Source organism: Schistocerca americana, chromosome X (genome assembly GCF_021461395.2).
Source record: "Schistocerca americana isolate TAMUIC-IGC-003095 chromosome X, iqSchAmer2.1, whole genome shotgun sequence".
In the NCBI taxonomy this organism is placed as follows: domain Eukaryota; kingdom Metazoa; phylum Arthropoda; class Insecta; order Orthoptera; family Acrididae; genus Schistocerca; species Schistocerca americana.
Window position 1 is genome coordinate 20,531,731 of NC_060130.1, and position 16,357 is coordinate 20,548,087.

The window sequence follows — 16,357 nt, forward strand, 5'->3', positions numbered from 1 at the left end:
GTATCGTCATTCATTCGACCTAAATTGTGTCTCATATTACAATGGACTGACTTTGTTTCGATTTGGAGGTGCGGCCTAAAACTTTTCTCTCCCCTTGAACTTCGAGTCTCAAATTTCAGGTGTGGCTTAGATTCGGGAATTTTTTTTTTTTTTTCTTTCCTTTATTTCGAGTCTCATTTTTCAGGTTTGAGTGCGGCTTAGATTTGGGTAAATACGGTAGGTGGTATTTCAACTAATTCTGACTATGAAATAAAACAAAGTACAGCAGGGAGCTCTGACGAATCAAAGAGCAGCGATGAAGATTCTGACGAATAGTAAAGTATGAGTTAAGAAATAAGATGCTACTGAGATCGTAAATTTTTGTTGTGTTGATGAATCTGTTAACAAACATATTCAAAAATGCACTGAAACATTGGCACATGTAGTGTTGGGAGGTGATAAACTGTCATTACTGTTAGAGGAGCTACGTATTTCTTGCTGTTCTACTCCTAAATGACACTGTATCTGAAGGTATAGAATGAATCTTCACTGGCTAGAGAAATGGGTAACACAATTTTACAAGTCTCTGCTGTCATGTAATCTCTTCAGGGAAATCATGACTGTACTAAGATTCGGTTTGTGGTTGACAAGGTCAGAGTCATTAAGAAATGCAAGGCAGCTACCATGTCAGTCCTAGAAGAGAGAGACGTAGCAAACTGTCAAAGCATGTACAGTCCCGGTCCATATGTTTGTGGTGATGTACTAACCAAGTAATACTGTGTGTCAGGCAGCGCATTACTCAAGAACCATCATGGAAAAAGGTGGAGTGGTAATTTATGTAAAAAACAACATATTTTACAATGCATTAGATTTAAAGAGCCATTGTATAGAGCAACAAATTGAAGTATGTGGTGTTGAGATTACTGTAAATGACTTCACGGCTGTAGTGTTAGCACTGTATAGATCTCCCTCAGGGAATTTGAATGTATTTCTTAAGCACTTAGATTCTTTATTATCCATACTGTACTCAAAGTCCAAGAACTTGATAATTACTGGTGACTTTAATGTTGATTTCCTAAATGAGAGCAATAGTAAAGCTGATTTAGTACATTTAATGGAGTCTTATAATCTGATGACAATAGTAGATTTCCCAACTAGGGTTGCTGTTAACAGTGAAAGTCTGATAGATAATATATTTATAGATAAGTCTACATGGAATGAGATCACTGTACATCCAATCCTTGGCCTTTCTGATCATGGTGGTCAATTGCTTAGGCTCAATTACATCAGTGTGTGCAACAGTTCCGAGCATTCTTGGAAATCTTTTAGGATAATAAATGAACAGGGCCTTAAAAAATTCAGTGATAGCCTAAAAGAGATAGACTGGAGCCGAGTTGATAGGGAAACAGATGTAAACAAAAAGTACAATTCATTTTTAAATGAATTCATGTCTGTATTTGAGTCCATCTTTCCCAAAAAAAGTAGTTAGAAATAGTCATATAGGCAATGCCAAGAAGTCTTGGATCACTACAGGGATAACAACATCTTGTAGAACAAAAAGGATGTTATACAGTTCTCTCAGGACTTGTAATGATCCAAAGAAATAACAACACTACAAACTTTACTGTAGCATTCTCAAGAAGGTTACAAATAAATCTAAAAGTATGTGCATAAAATCAGAAATTGAAAGCTCAGAGAATAAAATTAAAACTATAAGGAATGTAATAAAGAAGGAAACTGGCAGGACAACAGGGAACATGTCTCAGGTGGAGATTAAAACACGGGACAGTATCATAAAGAAACCTGAGTTGGTTGCAGAAATATTTAATAACCACTTTTTGAGAGCAGCAGAGAAGACAAGCTGTAATGGTTCTATGGAAGAATCATTGTCCCTCCTACAGAAAGCTATTAGCAACAGAATCCCACAGTTATCCTTATCTCCATTTACTGTAAGCGAAGTCATAAGAGTAATTAGATCATTAAAAAACAAAAATTCTGCTGGTGTGGACAATATTTCTAGTAAAATACTGAAACACTGTTATAAATTTGTTAGTCCCGCCTTATGCAACATATACAATGCATCCCTACAAGATGGGATTGTCCCTGACAGACTTAAGTTGGCTGTAGTGATTCCTCTCTTTAAAAAAGGGGATAAAAGCATTGTTACAAACTATCGCCCAATATCCCTATTAACTACCTTCTCGAAAATTCTAGAAAAACTCATGCACAGGAGGATTGTAGACCATCTCAAATTCCATAGTATCTTAAGCAAAAATCAGTTTCGTTTTCGTGCCGGTCTTTGTACTGAACAGGCAATATTCTCTTTCAGCAACCAAGTTTTGGAAGCCATTAACTAAAAAATGTCTCCAGTGGGTATTTTTTGCGATCTTACGAAAGCCTTTGACTGTGTAAACCACCAAATTCTTTGGAAAAAGGCAGAATACTATGGTTTAGGTGGTACTGTTGGCTTGTGGCTACAATCATATCTACAGGATCAGAAGCAGACTGTAATGCTAAATGGCTCTTCTGGAGAACCTGCCTCATCTGAATGGGGCATGATAACGTGTGGTGTGCCTCAAGGCTCCGTTTTGGGCCCACTGATTTTCCTCATCTTTATTAATGATCTTCCTCTTTGTTCTGAGACAAACAGCAAATTTACCCTGTTTGCCGATGATACCACAATTCTAATTGACGATTTGACTGATCATGATCTTGAAAAAACTACAACTACTGTTTTTAATGACATCTTAAATTGTTTCTCCTCAAATGGTCTCTCACTCAATGCAGATAAAACTCATTATATGAGGTTCCATACATCACAAAGTAATCCCAATGAAATTGACATAAAATGTAGAGATCAACCAATACAGAAAGTTGAAGAAACAAAATTCCTGGGTGCTTACATAGACAGTAAATGTAATTGGTCAGTTCACATTCTTCATCTATGTAAAAAACTTAGCTCGGCAACATTTTCACTACGGGTAATTTCTTCAGTGGCTGAAGTTGACACTATTAAGGTTGCCTACTTTGGCTACTTCCACTCATTGATGTCATATGCTATCATATTCTGGGGGAACCAACCACTTGCAAAACAAGTTTTCACCATCCAAAAAAAAAGCAATCAGAATAACGTGTGGGGTTAATCAAAGACACTCTTGCAGGCACTTGTTTCGGAAGATAGGTATCCTAACAACTGCCTCACAGTATATTTTTTCCTTGCTGACCTTTGTGTGCAAAAATTATTTCATCTACCAAGACAACAGTAAATTCCATGGTTATAACACCAGAAACAAAAACAATCTACATTTAGAAATGAAACGTCTCACTCTGGTACAAAAAGGAGTTTACTACTCCAGCATTAAGCTGTTCAATGCTCTACCACTACATATCAAATGTGTTCATACAGAACTGCCAAAATTTAAACGAGTTCTCAAAGATTACCTGACAGAGAAATCTTATTATACTGTGGATGAATACCTGAAAGAAAATGTATACCATCACTAAACTTATTGTGTCTAGAAGTAGTTCAATTGATTTTATTGTGCATTTGGGAATTAGCACACTTTTTGTAACAACAGATTGGCTGTACATGTATTTACTCTTGTAGGCCTAATATCTGATTTAACTTTGTGCTTTTGCCTTTAACCTTTATTTGAAACTCCTTTTTCTGTCAAATGGTTGTTATGTTATCTAGCTGATATTGTATCTGTTACTGTATTTATAGTATGTCTTACTTAAACTATGTACAATTTGCCATTGAATTGCCCTTGTATAGTTTAAATTGATACCTGTACAATTTGACACGTTCCATATCCTTGTGATTGACTCACTAACTGGATCTATGGAACAAGAAATAAATAAATAAATAAATACTGAAGTGTGATCCAAGTCGCACAAATATGGCTTTAATAATAACCTCCGAACAATATGCCTCTAAGGACTCAACAAGATCAACAAGACACAGAACACTGATGTGCACATTACAAACTACAATCACACAGAGAGTCAGTCAGCACTGTTCCACACTAATATATGTGCGAGTCACCAGCAGATGGCACGGCAGGGACCGCACGGCACGCTTGGCTCCCAGAGACGGCCTCCAGCAGCCAGCCTGCAATGATCAGTCGGTGACCAATTTAAAGACGCATGTACGGCAACACCACTCTCGGTGCACTCACACTGACATGTACTAGTAGCACGATACAGCAGTGATGAGTAGTAGTACCCCTCCTGTCTCGTGCGCCTTTTATCTGGCTCTACAATTTACTTTCCTAGACCCACACAAATGCCTGATCCTCCTAATTCAATTTGCTCTGCAGACTATTTAAAACTTTTGAAGAAAAAGGAGCCACAATTGCACTTTGTGTGCCAGTTACTTTCCAATACATTGGCACCAGCTGATCTTATTTAAGAACACTCAACTTTTGTAGCCATACTTACAGCACATCCTTTGCTTCCTGGCCTAAATCCAAGTTAACTCCCAGCCCCCCCCCCCCCCCCACACACACACACCCCTCTCTCCCCCCCTCGCAAATCAGCTAGTTGTGTGCTGTTATCTCACGTCACACCCTAGTCTATGAGTGCCCAGCTGTCTGGCACCTGACCCCTCTAACTGCACCCCTAGCTAGCCCACAGATGGCTCCCCACTCTCCCACGAGCCACTAAATGCTTCCCTCCAAACCCCTCCCATCTCTCTCCATCTCTCACATTGCCTCAACCCACCCCATCTTACCCCACTCTAAAGCCCCACCTCACTCCAGAACACTCACCGTGGGCCAGTAAAGAGCTGGCAGTTGAGCGACCACAGCATAAGGAGACATGCATGCGCATGTGAGAGAGTGTGTGTGTGTGTGTGTGTGTGTGTGTGTGTGTGGGCGCGCGCACATGTTTTCCCTACAGCTAGAAAAAGAAAGTGCATTCTGGAAGCTCGCCAAGTAACGTACCTTTTAGTTTGGAAGGTAGAAGACGAGGTACTGGTGGAAGTAAAGCTGTGAGGACGGGTCGTGAGTCGTGCAAGGATAGCTCAGCACTTGCCCACGAAAGGCAAAGGTCCCAAGTTTGACTCTTGGTCCGGCACATAGTTTTAATCTGCCAGGAAGTTTCATATCAGTGCACACTCCACTGCATGGTGAAAATCTCATTCTACATACCTTTTGTTCGTGTGCCTATCGATGAGACAGTGCTTCTGCCTTTTGGTGAGCCATCTCCTTTATTCCTAAATAATTCGTAATTTTCAACAGAAACATTCTGTACCTTATTGTTGCATCCTACATTACAATATGCAATTTCCACAATATGTGGTCATCTGTGAATATAATGGGGGTAACAACTGTAGGAGACCAAAAACTGACTGCAGTAAGCAAGTTCAAGTTATTGTACGCTGCAGTAGTTACCCAGAGGTGAAGAGGGTCACAGAGGATAAGCTAGCATGGGCAACTCCATGAAACCAATCTTCAGATGGAAGATCACAACAATAAAAACATTTGATTCAGCATACAACAGGCTCCAAACAGCATACACAACCTGTATGCTCAGAAACACAGAAAATCATATTGGTTCCATCAGCAGGAAACTTCAGCCCGTAATTGTTATGGAACACTGCGGCGATTTTGTTCATTAATAAAACCCAAAACTGGGGAGTAATAAGAGAGTATTGTTGTAACTTCTTATCAACCTGGTTACCAAAATACATATTAAGAAGACTGGTAAAGTGTTATTTTGAAGGGGTCACTCCAAAGCGCCACGAAAGTATTTGGGCAATGTATAAAATTAGAGAATCAGTGCACAATATTGAAAGCCTATCTACATTATCTATATCTGCATGACTAGTCTGTAATTCACAATTAATTGCTGGCAGAGGGTTCAGAGAACCACCCTCAACCTATTTATCTACCATTCCACTCCCCTACAGCATTTGAGGAAAACCAAACACTTCAATATTTCCGTACAAGCTCTGATTTCTCTTATTTTATTACAATGATCATTTCTCCCTATGTAAGAGGGCTCTAACAAAATATTTTCACATTCGGAGGAGAAAATTAATGATTGAAATTTTAAGAACCTGCTCCAGCAAAATGCTTTTGCTTTAATGACTGCCACCCCAATTCACATGCGATATCTGTGGCATGCACTTTCCTGTTTCCCAATAATACAAAATGAGCTGCCCTTCTTTGAACTTTTAAATGATGTCCTTTGTCAGTCCTATCTGGTAAGGATCTCACACCATGCAGAATACTCCAAAAGAGGACAGACAAGTATAGTTGTAGATAGTCTCTTTAGTAATCCTAACCTTCTAAATGTTTTACTATCAAATCACAGTCTTTTGTTTGCTTTCCCACCGCGTTATCTATGTGAGCATTCCAATTCAAGTTATTTGTAAATGTAATTCCTAAGTATTCAATAGACTTCACAGCCTTTAGATCTGCGTGAATTATCATGTAACCAAAATTTAGTAGATGCCTTCTACTACTCATGCGGATGACATAACAATTTTTATTATTTAAGGTCAGTTACCACTTTTTGCATCATATGGATAGGTAGCCTAAATCATTTTGCAGTTTGTTTTGATCATCTGATCACTTTACAAGACAGTAAATGATATGCAAGACTGTAAATGATAGCATCATCTAAGAGGACTGCTCAGATTCTCTCTTAAATTGTTAATGTAGATCGGCAACAGCAGGTGGTCTATAACACTTCCTTGAGGAATGTCAGATATCACTTTTGTTTTACTTGACGATTTTCCATCAATTACTATGAACTGTGACCTTTCTGACAGGAAACCACACATCCAGTTGCACAACTGAGACAATACACCATAGGCACACAATATGATTAGAAAATGCTTGTGAGGAACTGTTTCAAAAAGTCTTCTGGAAATCTACAAATATGGAATCAATTTGAGAGCCCCAGTCAACAGCACTTATTACTTTGTGTGACTAAAGAGCTAGCTGTGTTTTAAAAGGTCAATATTTCTGAATCTATCTTGGCTATTTATCAATGAATCATTATCTTTGAGATAATTCATAATATTCAAACACAATATATGTTCCAAAATCCTAATGCAAATCAACATTAGTGATATGAGTCTGTTATTTAGTAGATTACTCCTCTTTTCTTTCTTGAGCATTGGTGTGACCTGAGCAACTTTTCAGTCTCTAGGTATGGATCTTTATCAAATGAGTGGCTATATGTTGTTGTTGTGGTCTTCAGTCCTGAGACTTGTTTGATGCAGTTCTCCATGCTACTCTATCCAGTGCAAGCTTCTTCATCTCCCAGTACCTACTGCAACCTACATCCTTCTGAATCTGCTAAGTGTATTCATCTCTTGGTCTCCCCCTACTATTTTTACCCTCCACGCTGCCCTCCAATACTAAATTGGTGATCCCTTGATGCCTCAGAACATGTCCTACCAACCAATCCCTTCTTCTGGTCAAGTTGTGCCACAAACTTCTTTTCTCCCCAATCCTATTCAATACTTCCTCATTAGTTATGTGATCTACCCATCTAATCTTTAGCATTCTTCTGTAGCACCACATTTCGAAAGCTTCTATTCTCTTCTTGTCCAAACTATTTACCATCCATGTTTCACTTCCATACATGGCTACACTCCATACAAATACTTTCAGAAATGACTTCCTGACACTTACATCTATGCTCGATGTTAACAAATTTCTCTTCTTCAGAAACGCTTTCCTTGCCATTGCCAGTCTACATTTTATATCCTCTCTACTTCGACCAACATCAGTTATTTTGCTCCCCAAATAGCAAAACTCCTTTACTACTTTAAGTGTCTCATTTCCTAACCTAATTCCCTCAGCATCACCTTACTTCATTCAACTACATTCCATTACACTCGTTTTGCTTTTGTTGATGTTCATCTTATATCCTCCCTTCAAGACACCATCCATTCCGTTCATCTGCTCTTCCAAGTCCTTTGCTGTCTCTGACAGAATTACAATGTCATCGGCGAACCTCAACGTTTTTATTTCTTCTCCATGGATTTTAATACCTACTCCGAATTTTTCTTTTGTTTCTTTTACTGCTTGCTCAATATACAGATTGAATATCATCGGGGAGAGGCTATAACCCTGTCTTACTCCCTTCCCAACCACTGCTTCCCTTTCATGTCCCTCGACTCTTATAACTGCCATTTGGTTTCTGTACAAATTGTTAATAGCCTTTCGCTCCCTGTATTTTACCCCTGCCACCTTTAGAATTTGAAAGAGAGTATTCCAGTCAACATTGTTAAAAGATTTCCCTAAGTCTACAAATGCTAGAAACGTAGGTTTGCCTTTCCTAAATCTTTCTTCCAAGATAAGTCGTAAGGTCAGTAATGCCTCACATGTTCCAGTATTTCTACGGAATCCAAACTGATCTTCCCTGAGGTCGGCTTCTACTAGTTTTTCCATTCGTCTGTAAAGAATTCGTGTTAGTATTTTGCAGCTGTGGCTTATTAAACTGATTGTTCGGTAATTTTCACATCTGTCAACACCTGCTTTCTTTGAGATTGGAATTATTATATTCTTCTTGAAGTCTGATGGTATTTCGCAAGTTTCATACATCTTGCTCACCAGATGGTAGAGTTTTGTCTGGACTGGCTCTCCCAAGGCTGTCAGTAGTTCCAATGGAATGTTGTCTACTCCAGGGGCCTTGTTTCGACTCAGGTCTTTCAGTGCTCTGTCAAATTCTTCACGCAGTATTGTATCTCCCATTTCATCTTCATCTACATCCTCTTCCATTTCCATAATATTGTCCTCAAGTGTATCGCCCTTGTATAGACCCTCTATATACTCCTTCCACCTTTCTGCTTTCCCTTCTTTGCTTAGAACTGGGTTTCCATCTGAGCTCTTGATCTTCATGCAAGTGGTTCTCTTATCTCCAAAGGTCTCTCTAATTTTCCTGTAGGCAGTACCTATCTTACCCCCAGTGAGATAAGCCTCTACATCCCTACATTTGTCCTCTAGCCCTCCCTGCTTAGCCATTTTGCACTTCCTGTCGATCTCATTTTTGAGACATTTGTATTCCTTTTTGCCTGCTTCATTTACTGCATTTTTATATTTTCTCCTTTCATCAATTAAATTCAATATTTCTTCTGTTACCCAAGGATTTCTACTAGCCCTCGTCTTTTTACGTACTTGATCCTCTGCTGCCTTCACTACTTCATCCATCAAAGCTACCCATTCTTATTCTACTGCATTTCTTTCCCCCATTCCTGTCAATTGTTCCCTTATGCTCTCCCTGAAACTCTGTACAACCTCTGATTCTTTCAGTTTATCCAGGTCCCATCTCCTTAAATTCCCACCTTTTTGCAGTTTCTTCAGTTTTAATCTACAGGTCATAACCAATAGATTGTGGTCAGAGTCCACATCTGCCACTGGAAATGTCTTACAATTTAAAACCTGGTTCCTAAATCTCTGTCTTACCATTATATAATCTATCTGATACCTTTTAGAATCTCCAGGGCTATATATGATTTCTAATGGAGCTATTGTATCAGCATTCTCTGAAAGAAACATAACTGCTTTATGACACTGAGGAGAGCTACTACTAAGTTACTCACAGTTGCAGTTATTCTTGATTTGAATACTGCAATAATAACTTTGTTGTCTTTGGTGAAGAAATTTCAGAAATCCGTGTTTAGTAACCCTGCTTTAGTAGCACTGTCATCAGTAACATTACCACAGCTATTGCGCAGTGAAGGTATTGGTTGTGTCTTGCCATTGGTGTACTACACATGCAACCAGAACCTCTTTGGATTTTCTTCCAGATTTCAAAACGAAGTTTCACTATGGGAACTATTAAACACATCTTGCACTGAAACCCACCCTAAGTTTCGAGCTTCAGTAAAACATCGCTAATCTTGGAGATTTTGCATTCTTTTAAATTTTGACATGCTTTTTTTCATTGCTTCTGCAGCTGAGTTTTGACATATTTTGTGCACCACCCTTTTAATTTATTTGGTATCCTTTCAATTTATTTGGTATATATCTCTTAATTGATGTCGATACTATTTCTCTGAATTTAAGCCATGTCTGGTCTACACTTACAAAGTCAGGCTTGAAGGAGTAGAGAGTAAGTAGAGACCGTCTCCTTGGAAGGCATCAAGTTAATTTTTATATGCTTTCTCATTAAATGCCCTATTGTGTAGGGCTGAAAATTAATAGGGATAAGGTAAACAGAATGTGCAAAGTAAGTGGAAATTACTCGTCTCTTCCCCGATTACAGTGCAATAGAAGATAATACAAGATGTTGACAGATTGCCATATCTCGATAGCTTTATATGTAATAATGAGGTCACAGATGCAGAAATCACCAGCAGAACTGTAAAATCAGTCCATATGGAAATTAGGTCTGTAATATGCCAACAAAGCTTTGACTGCACTCCTTTATCGTTTATATGTGTGAGACTTGGAAAATGTCAGTAAAATCAGCACACAGTCTCCATGTTTTTCACCAACAATGCTAGAGATGAATTCTGAAGATGTTAACCCAACCAAGTTACAAACGATGAAGTGCTGAGAATAAGAGGTCTACACAGCCTGCACAAAATTATTGTTGAAAGAAGACTGAGGATTGCAGGTTATGTTCTACGCATGTAAGGTGGAAGAATCCCAAAATCAACACTGTTGTTGAAATCAATGGACAGATACAGATGTACAGGAAGACCTTTTAACACCTGGAACTTTTGCAATGAATCTTCAATCCATGGACACAAACTTGGAGGAAGGTGAGAACTTGGCAGCTGATCAAGTGAACTAGTGGAAACCAGTTCCTTGTATGGTACACAGCAAATCTGAGTAAGTTTGTAAGTAAGTAAGTAAGTAAGTAAAGTAAGTACAGGAAGACCTTTTAACACCTGGAACTTTTGCAATGAATCTTCAATCCATGGACACAAACTTGGAGGAAGGTGAGAACTTGGCAGCTGATCAAGTGAACTAGTGGAAACCAGTTCCTTGTATGGTACACAGCAAATCTGAGTAAGTTTGTAAGTAAGTAAGTAAGTAAGTAAAGTAAGTACAACTGGGGATTTTGCAAAACTGTTGGATGATCGATATTATTGTCTAGATTTGACACTGTTGGACTTCTACCTTTTCCTTGATGTGTATTCTTCAAATTGTGAGTTTTACGAGAAAGCTGATAGATACTTACCAATCAACCTTCCCTGACAAGAACTGACATTGTCTCTTTATAAATTCTACTGTGCTAACAATTATCTACTGAGAATCCTCGACTAGGTCTCCGCAGCTCAAATGAGCCAGTTTCTTTTAAATTTCTGTCTTTGGCTATAATTGTCTTCCAAGTATGGTGACACAACATCCTGTCATGAAACTTTTGCCTTTACACTTGTTTACTTTTCTGGACACTGCCTTTTTCTGCACTGTGCACTAAATACACTATGTGAGTAATGTCCAATCTCCAACAACCAATCGTGAACTGTAAACAGCTGTACACTCTACCAGGGCACATAACAAACAATTAACATTTGTGTTTTAGTGTTCTAAGCTGTGAGGTCATCAGCGGACAAATAATTTAGTACCTATTCCTGGACAGCCAGAGTGGCCGTGTGGTTCTAGGCGCTACAGTCTGGAACCGAATGACCGCTACGTTCGCAGGTTCGAATCCTGCCTCGGGCATGGATGTGTGTGATGTCCTTAGGTTAGTTAGGTTTAATTAGTTCTAAGTTCTAGGCGACTGATGACCTCAGAAGTTAAGTCGCATAGTGCTCAGAGCCATTTGAACCTATTCCTGACGTGCTGTTGTTTGGAACAACAACTGACATGATCCAAAATATTACTTTCTTTTATTATAGCTTCACTTTTATTTTGTCTAATGATTACTAATTTCAGTATCAAATTCCATCATCAAGCCACTATATGATCAGAAAGCATAGTGTATCGTTAAAATAATGTTTAATAAACAGATTACCATTATATCATCATTCCTTAAAGTAATGTCCAAAGTGGAAGGACAGATGATTAATTTTGAGTATATACTAAAGTCAGAGTACTGAACCGGATATGAAAGAAGGAAAACCAGAAGGGCAGTGAGAGACGGGTGCCTTCTATCACCTTACTTCCTTAATATGTTCATCAAGGAAGTAATAACAACAACAAAGAAAAGATGACCAGAATCAAAAGGTAATTTCTGGAATACGCCATGGAAATGTGATAGGACCATGACATTTACAATGTATATAAATGATCCAGTAGAAAGTGTCAGAGGCTCCTGAATATTGTTCACAGGTACTACACTTGTCCATCAGAAAGTAGCAATAACAGAAGACAGTATCAATTTGCACAATGACCTGCAGAGGATTGGTGAATGATGTAGGCTCTGGCAGTTGACCCTGCACATAAATAAATGTAACATATCACACACACACACACACACACACACACACACACACACACACACAGGAAAAGAAATCCAATACTGTACAACTACACTATTAATGACAAATTGCTGGAAACAGAATCTACCATAAAATATCTAGAAGTAACTATCCAGAGCAACCTTAAAGTGGAATGACCACATAAAACAGCAATAGAAAAGCAGATGCCAGACTAAGATTCACAGGAAGAATCTTAAATGAATGTAAATTACCCCTGTGTCCTTACCCAGTAAGACTGACAGAAGAGAGAAAGAAGATCCAATGAAGTGCGGAGTGTTTTGTCACAGGATCATTTAGTCGCTGTGAGATCATTACAGAGATGCTCAGCAACTCCAGTGGTAGATGCCATAAGAGAGCAGTTGTGCATCACGGAAAGATTTACTACCCAAATTTCGAGAGAGTAGTTTCCGAGAAGAGTCTGACAACATAATAGTTTCTCTCATATACAATTCACGAAATGATCACGAGAAGAAAATTTGAGAAGTTAGAGATAATACAGAAGTGTACTGACAGTCATTCTTCCCAAGCACTGTTCACAAGTGGAACAAGGCAGAGGGGATCAGTTGGTGGCATGAGACGTACCCCCTGCCACACACAGTTAGGTGGTTTTTGGAGCATGATGTCGATATGGAAACTTAATTGCATGCATATACACTGCAGATTGATGACATCGCAATAGTAAATCAGAGTAGGAACTAAATAAAATGTTTCAGGCCTTAAATCATGAAGTGGTAAAACTAAAGCTAAAAATGAATACAAAGAAGACAAAAGTTATGGCTACAGACAAGAAAGGAGGAGGAGGTAGGACTGACACAAGAACAGGCAATGAGCAACTCAAGAAAGGAACTGAAATTCAATATCTCAGTAGCATTTTGCAAGAAAACAATCAATATTTCAAGGCATTCAAGAAAAGAATAGCACAGGCGAAGAGTTCCTTCCAAAATAAGAAGAAGCTGCAACTGAATAAACATATCAGCTTCCACATTAAGAAAATATTTGTAAAGACCTTTGTGTGGAGTGTTCTGACACACAGATGCAAAATCTGTACATTAGAAAAGCCAAAGGAAGCTCGCCTCAAACCTGCTGAAATGTGGTTCTGGAGGAGAAGTACAAGAACTATCTGCATTGACAGAAAAATTAAAGGAAATAGGAGAGAAGAAAGAACCACTGAAAGTTATAGGCCAGGGCAAAGCAAAATACACTGGACACTTAACTGGAGACGATAATCTTTTAAAAAACATTTCTGAAGGCAAGATCGTAGGTAAGAAAACAAGGGGATGACTGAGAACATCCTACTTAAACAATATGATCAATGAATGGGATTTTCTTCACACATGGAGATGAAGACAACTGCTGAAGAGAGGAAGCTGTGGCTGCAGAGACAAGGTTTAACCTTTTGGAAGAGTAAGGACAAACTAATACAAAATATGAGTCTGCATGGTAGCTACATATGGAATAAATGACAACTTCTTGTGTGCAGTCATCAAGTCACTTACCTCAGTAGGTGTCTTATCTACTAAAAGTAAAGGTCACTGTTGTGCTTTCAATAGATGTGAACTGCACCCTGAAAATGATATGTCTAGTTTGCAGTTGTACAGAAGCTTTTTATTTTGCAAAATGGTTCAAATGGCTCTAAGCACTATGGGACTTAACATCTGAGGTCATCAGTCCCCCAGACTTAGAACTACTTAAACCTAACTAACCTAAGGACATCCCTGCCTGAGGCAGGATTTGAACCCGCGACCATAGCAGCAGCACAGTTCTGGTCTGAAGTGCCTAGAGCCGCTCGGCCACAGTGGTCAGCTTTTATTTTGCACAGAAATGTTTGATAATAAGATGAACTGATGCTGGCACTTGCTACTGAAACCAGTAGTACTTAGACACAACAAAAATGTGACTACAGAATTAAGAATAATTTTTCCAAACAATCGAGTATTTTTACCAAAACAACACCACAACAGTGGAAACTTATTTTAAACTAAAGACACAAAAGAAAAAAAGAGAAACTGTAAAGATCTTGAGTCTCATAAGACTCTCTTGGGAGGAAAATATAAGATTTTTAATTGGTAAACTTGCAAGGCATCCTTTTTATGTTGTATAAACTACGAAACTGTTAGCATCGTCAGCTAAAATTTACTTCTTCTGTCTTAATATACCTTCCTTCACTTACAGCTGCAGTGTGGAGACAGCGGTGAGGGTGGGAGCGGGGATGGGGGCGAGGGTGAGGGCATACTGCTTTAAAATGGTGATTCTTGTATTGATATTCTTAACAACAGATTTATATCTTTTGTTTATGAAAGTCTGCATGCGATGACAGCTGCACTAGTAATACCTTCACAGGGTCGTATTCAAGTTGCAAGGCTAGATCTATGCCAACCATGACACGCTCCCAGCCTTTCCTCCTCGTGATCTGGTTGTAGCGTTGGGACTGCAGGGTGTCTAAGCTGATGTTCAGACCGTCAAGCCCTGCCCTCTGCAAGGCAACCAGCTGTCTTGTCAACATGAGGCCATCGGTTGTCATTAAGACACTTTCGAGATCTTTCATTTCCTTCAAGGCACCTGTAAAACAGCAAATTATTCTAAAGAAACTGAAACAAATAATTTGTAACATTGCTGCTGCATATGAAACAAAACTCCAGTTGATAAATTGAAAATACAAATTCCTCAAAAGTTAATTGTACATTTGCCCTAATACAAAGAGATAAGAAGGGTTAATAAACTGAATTGAAGAATGCAAGTTAAGATAGCAATGAAAAAATAATTAGAGGCATAAGATCACCTACTGCAACAGGGAAATGGGAATCAATATGAACCATTACCCAGCTACTGTCAACTGATTCCATGTCTCCATGCACACTGTATAAACCACTGTGGGTTTGTCCGACAAAGTACATTGTTGTACCACACATTATGGTTTATCCCCATTCAATGCTCATGTGGAGTGTGGGAAGAATGATTCTTTAAATGGTTCTGTGCATGCTGTAATTAATCTTGCCTTCATGGTCCCTATAGGAGTGATACATATGCGGTTATTGTATAATCCCTAAATACCTCACTTAATACATGTTCCTGAAATTTCATAAGTTAGGTTTTGTCATATATTTGGCGTCTATCTTCACTTGTCTGGCATTTCCAATTTTTAGTAGCTTCTTGATGCTCTCCCATGCATCAAATAAATCTATGATCAATCATGCTACACTATTTTGTATACATTCAATGTCTGCCATTAGCCTTATTTGTTATGGGTCATACTTAAGCAATATTCTAGAATGGGCCACACAAGTATTTTGTAAGCAATGTCCTCTATAGACTGATTGCATTTTCCAGTATCTTACCAATGAATTGAAGTCTGCATTCTCTTTGCCTACAAGTGAGTCTATGTCACCATTTCATTTCATCCAGATATTTGTATGAGTTGACCAATTAAAACTGTGATTATTTGATAATGTAGTCATACAATACTGTCTTTTTTTTGTTTTGTGATGTGCTCCAATTTACATTTCTGAAAACTTAAACTCAGTTGCCTATCTTTGGACCAAATTGAAATGTTATGATCTGACTCAAATTTGTGCAGATTTTTTTCAGGCAATAATTCATTATAGACAACTCTATCATCCAGGAAAAGTATGAGGTTCCTTATAATATCGTCTTCCAGAACATTAAGGTACAACATTAATGTAATGGTATAAATTACTATAACTGTATAAATAAGTTTATAAGTGTGTAAAATACATTGAACTATTTGTTACAACAAAATATTGTACCGGTATACTCAGCAAGATGTTAAATCAGCAGATAGCTACATTTTATGTTCAACATTTTGTGTACAGCATATATGCTGGAAAGGATTTATACCCAAATTAAATAAATCTGAAGAAATGGTAGTGTGTGTCTGGAAAAAAAATCCGTAAAAACTCATACAGTCCAATTTGCTATTATGTCACTGTTACTGAAATATAATACAAAGTAACTGAATTCGATGAA

At 38.3% G+C, this 16,357-nt stretch overlaps 1 protein-coding gene across 1 annotated transcript in view; it reads right to left on the reverse strand.

The window, feature by feature from the left end:
- LOC124554905 (molybdenum cofactor biosynthesis protein 1-like) overlaps window positions 1-15,216 on the reverse strand; it is a 59,175-nt gene extending 43,959 nt beyond the window's left edge. Inside the window, exons 1-2 of the mRNA XM_047128594.1 lie at window positions 15,153-15,216; window positions 14,706-14,932 (exon numbers count right to left, since the gene is read on the reverse strand). Of these exons, the coding sequence (XP_046984550.1) occupies window positions 14,706-14,932; window positions 15,153-15,216 (291 nt within the window). The remainder of the gene's footprint in view (window positions 1-14,705; window positions 14,933-15,152) is intronic.
- Window positions 15,217-16,357: the final 1,141 nt, after the last annotated feature.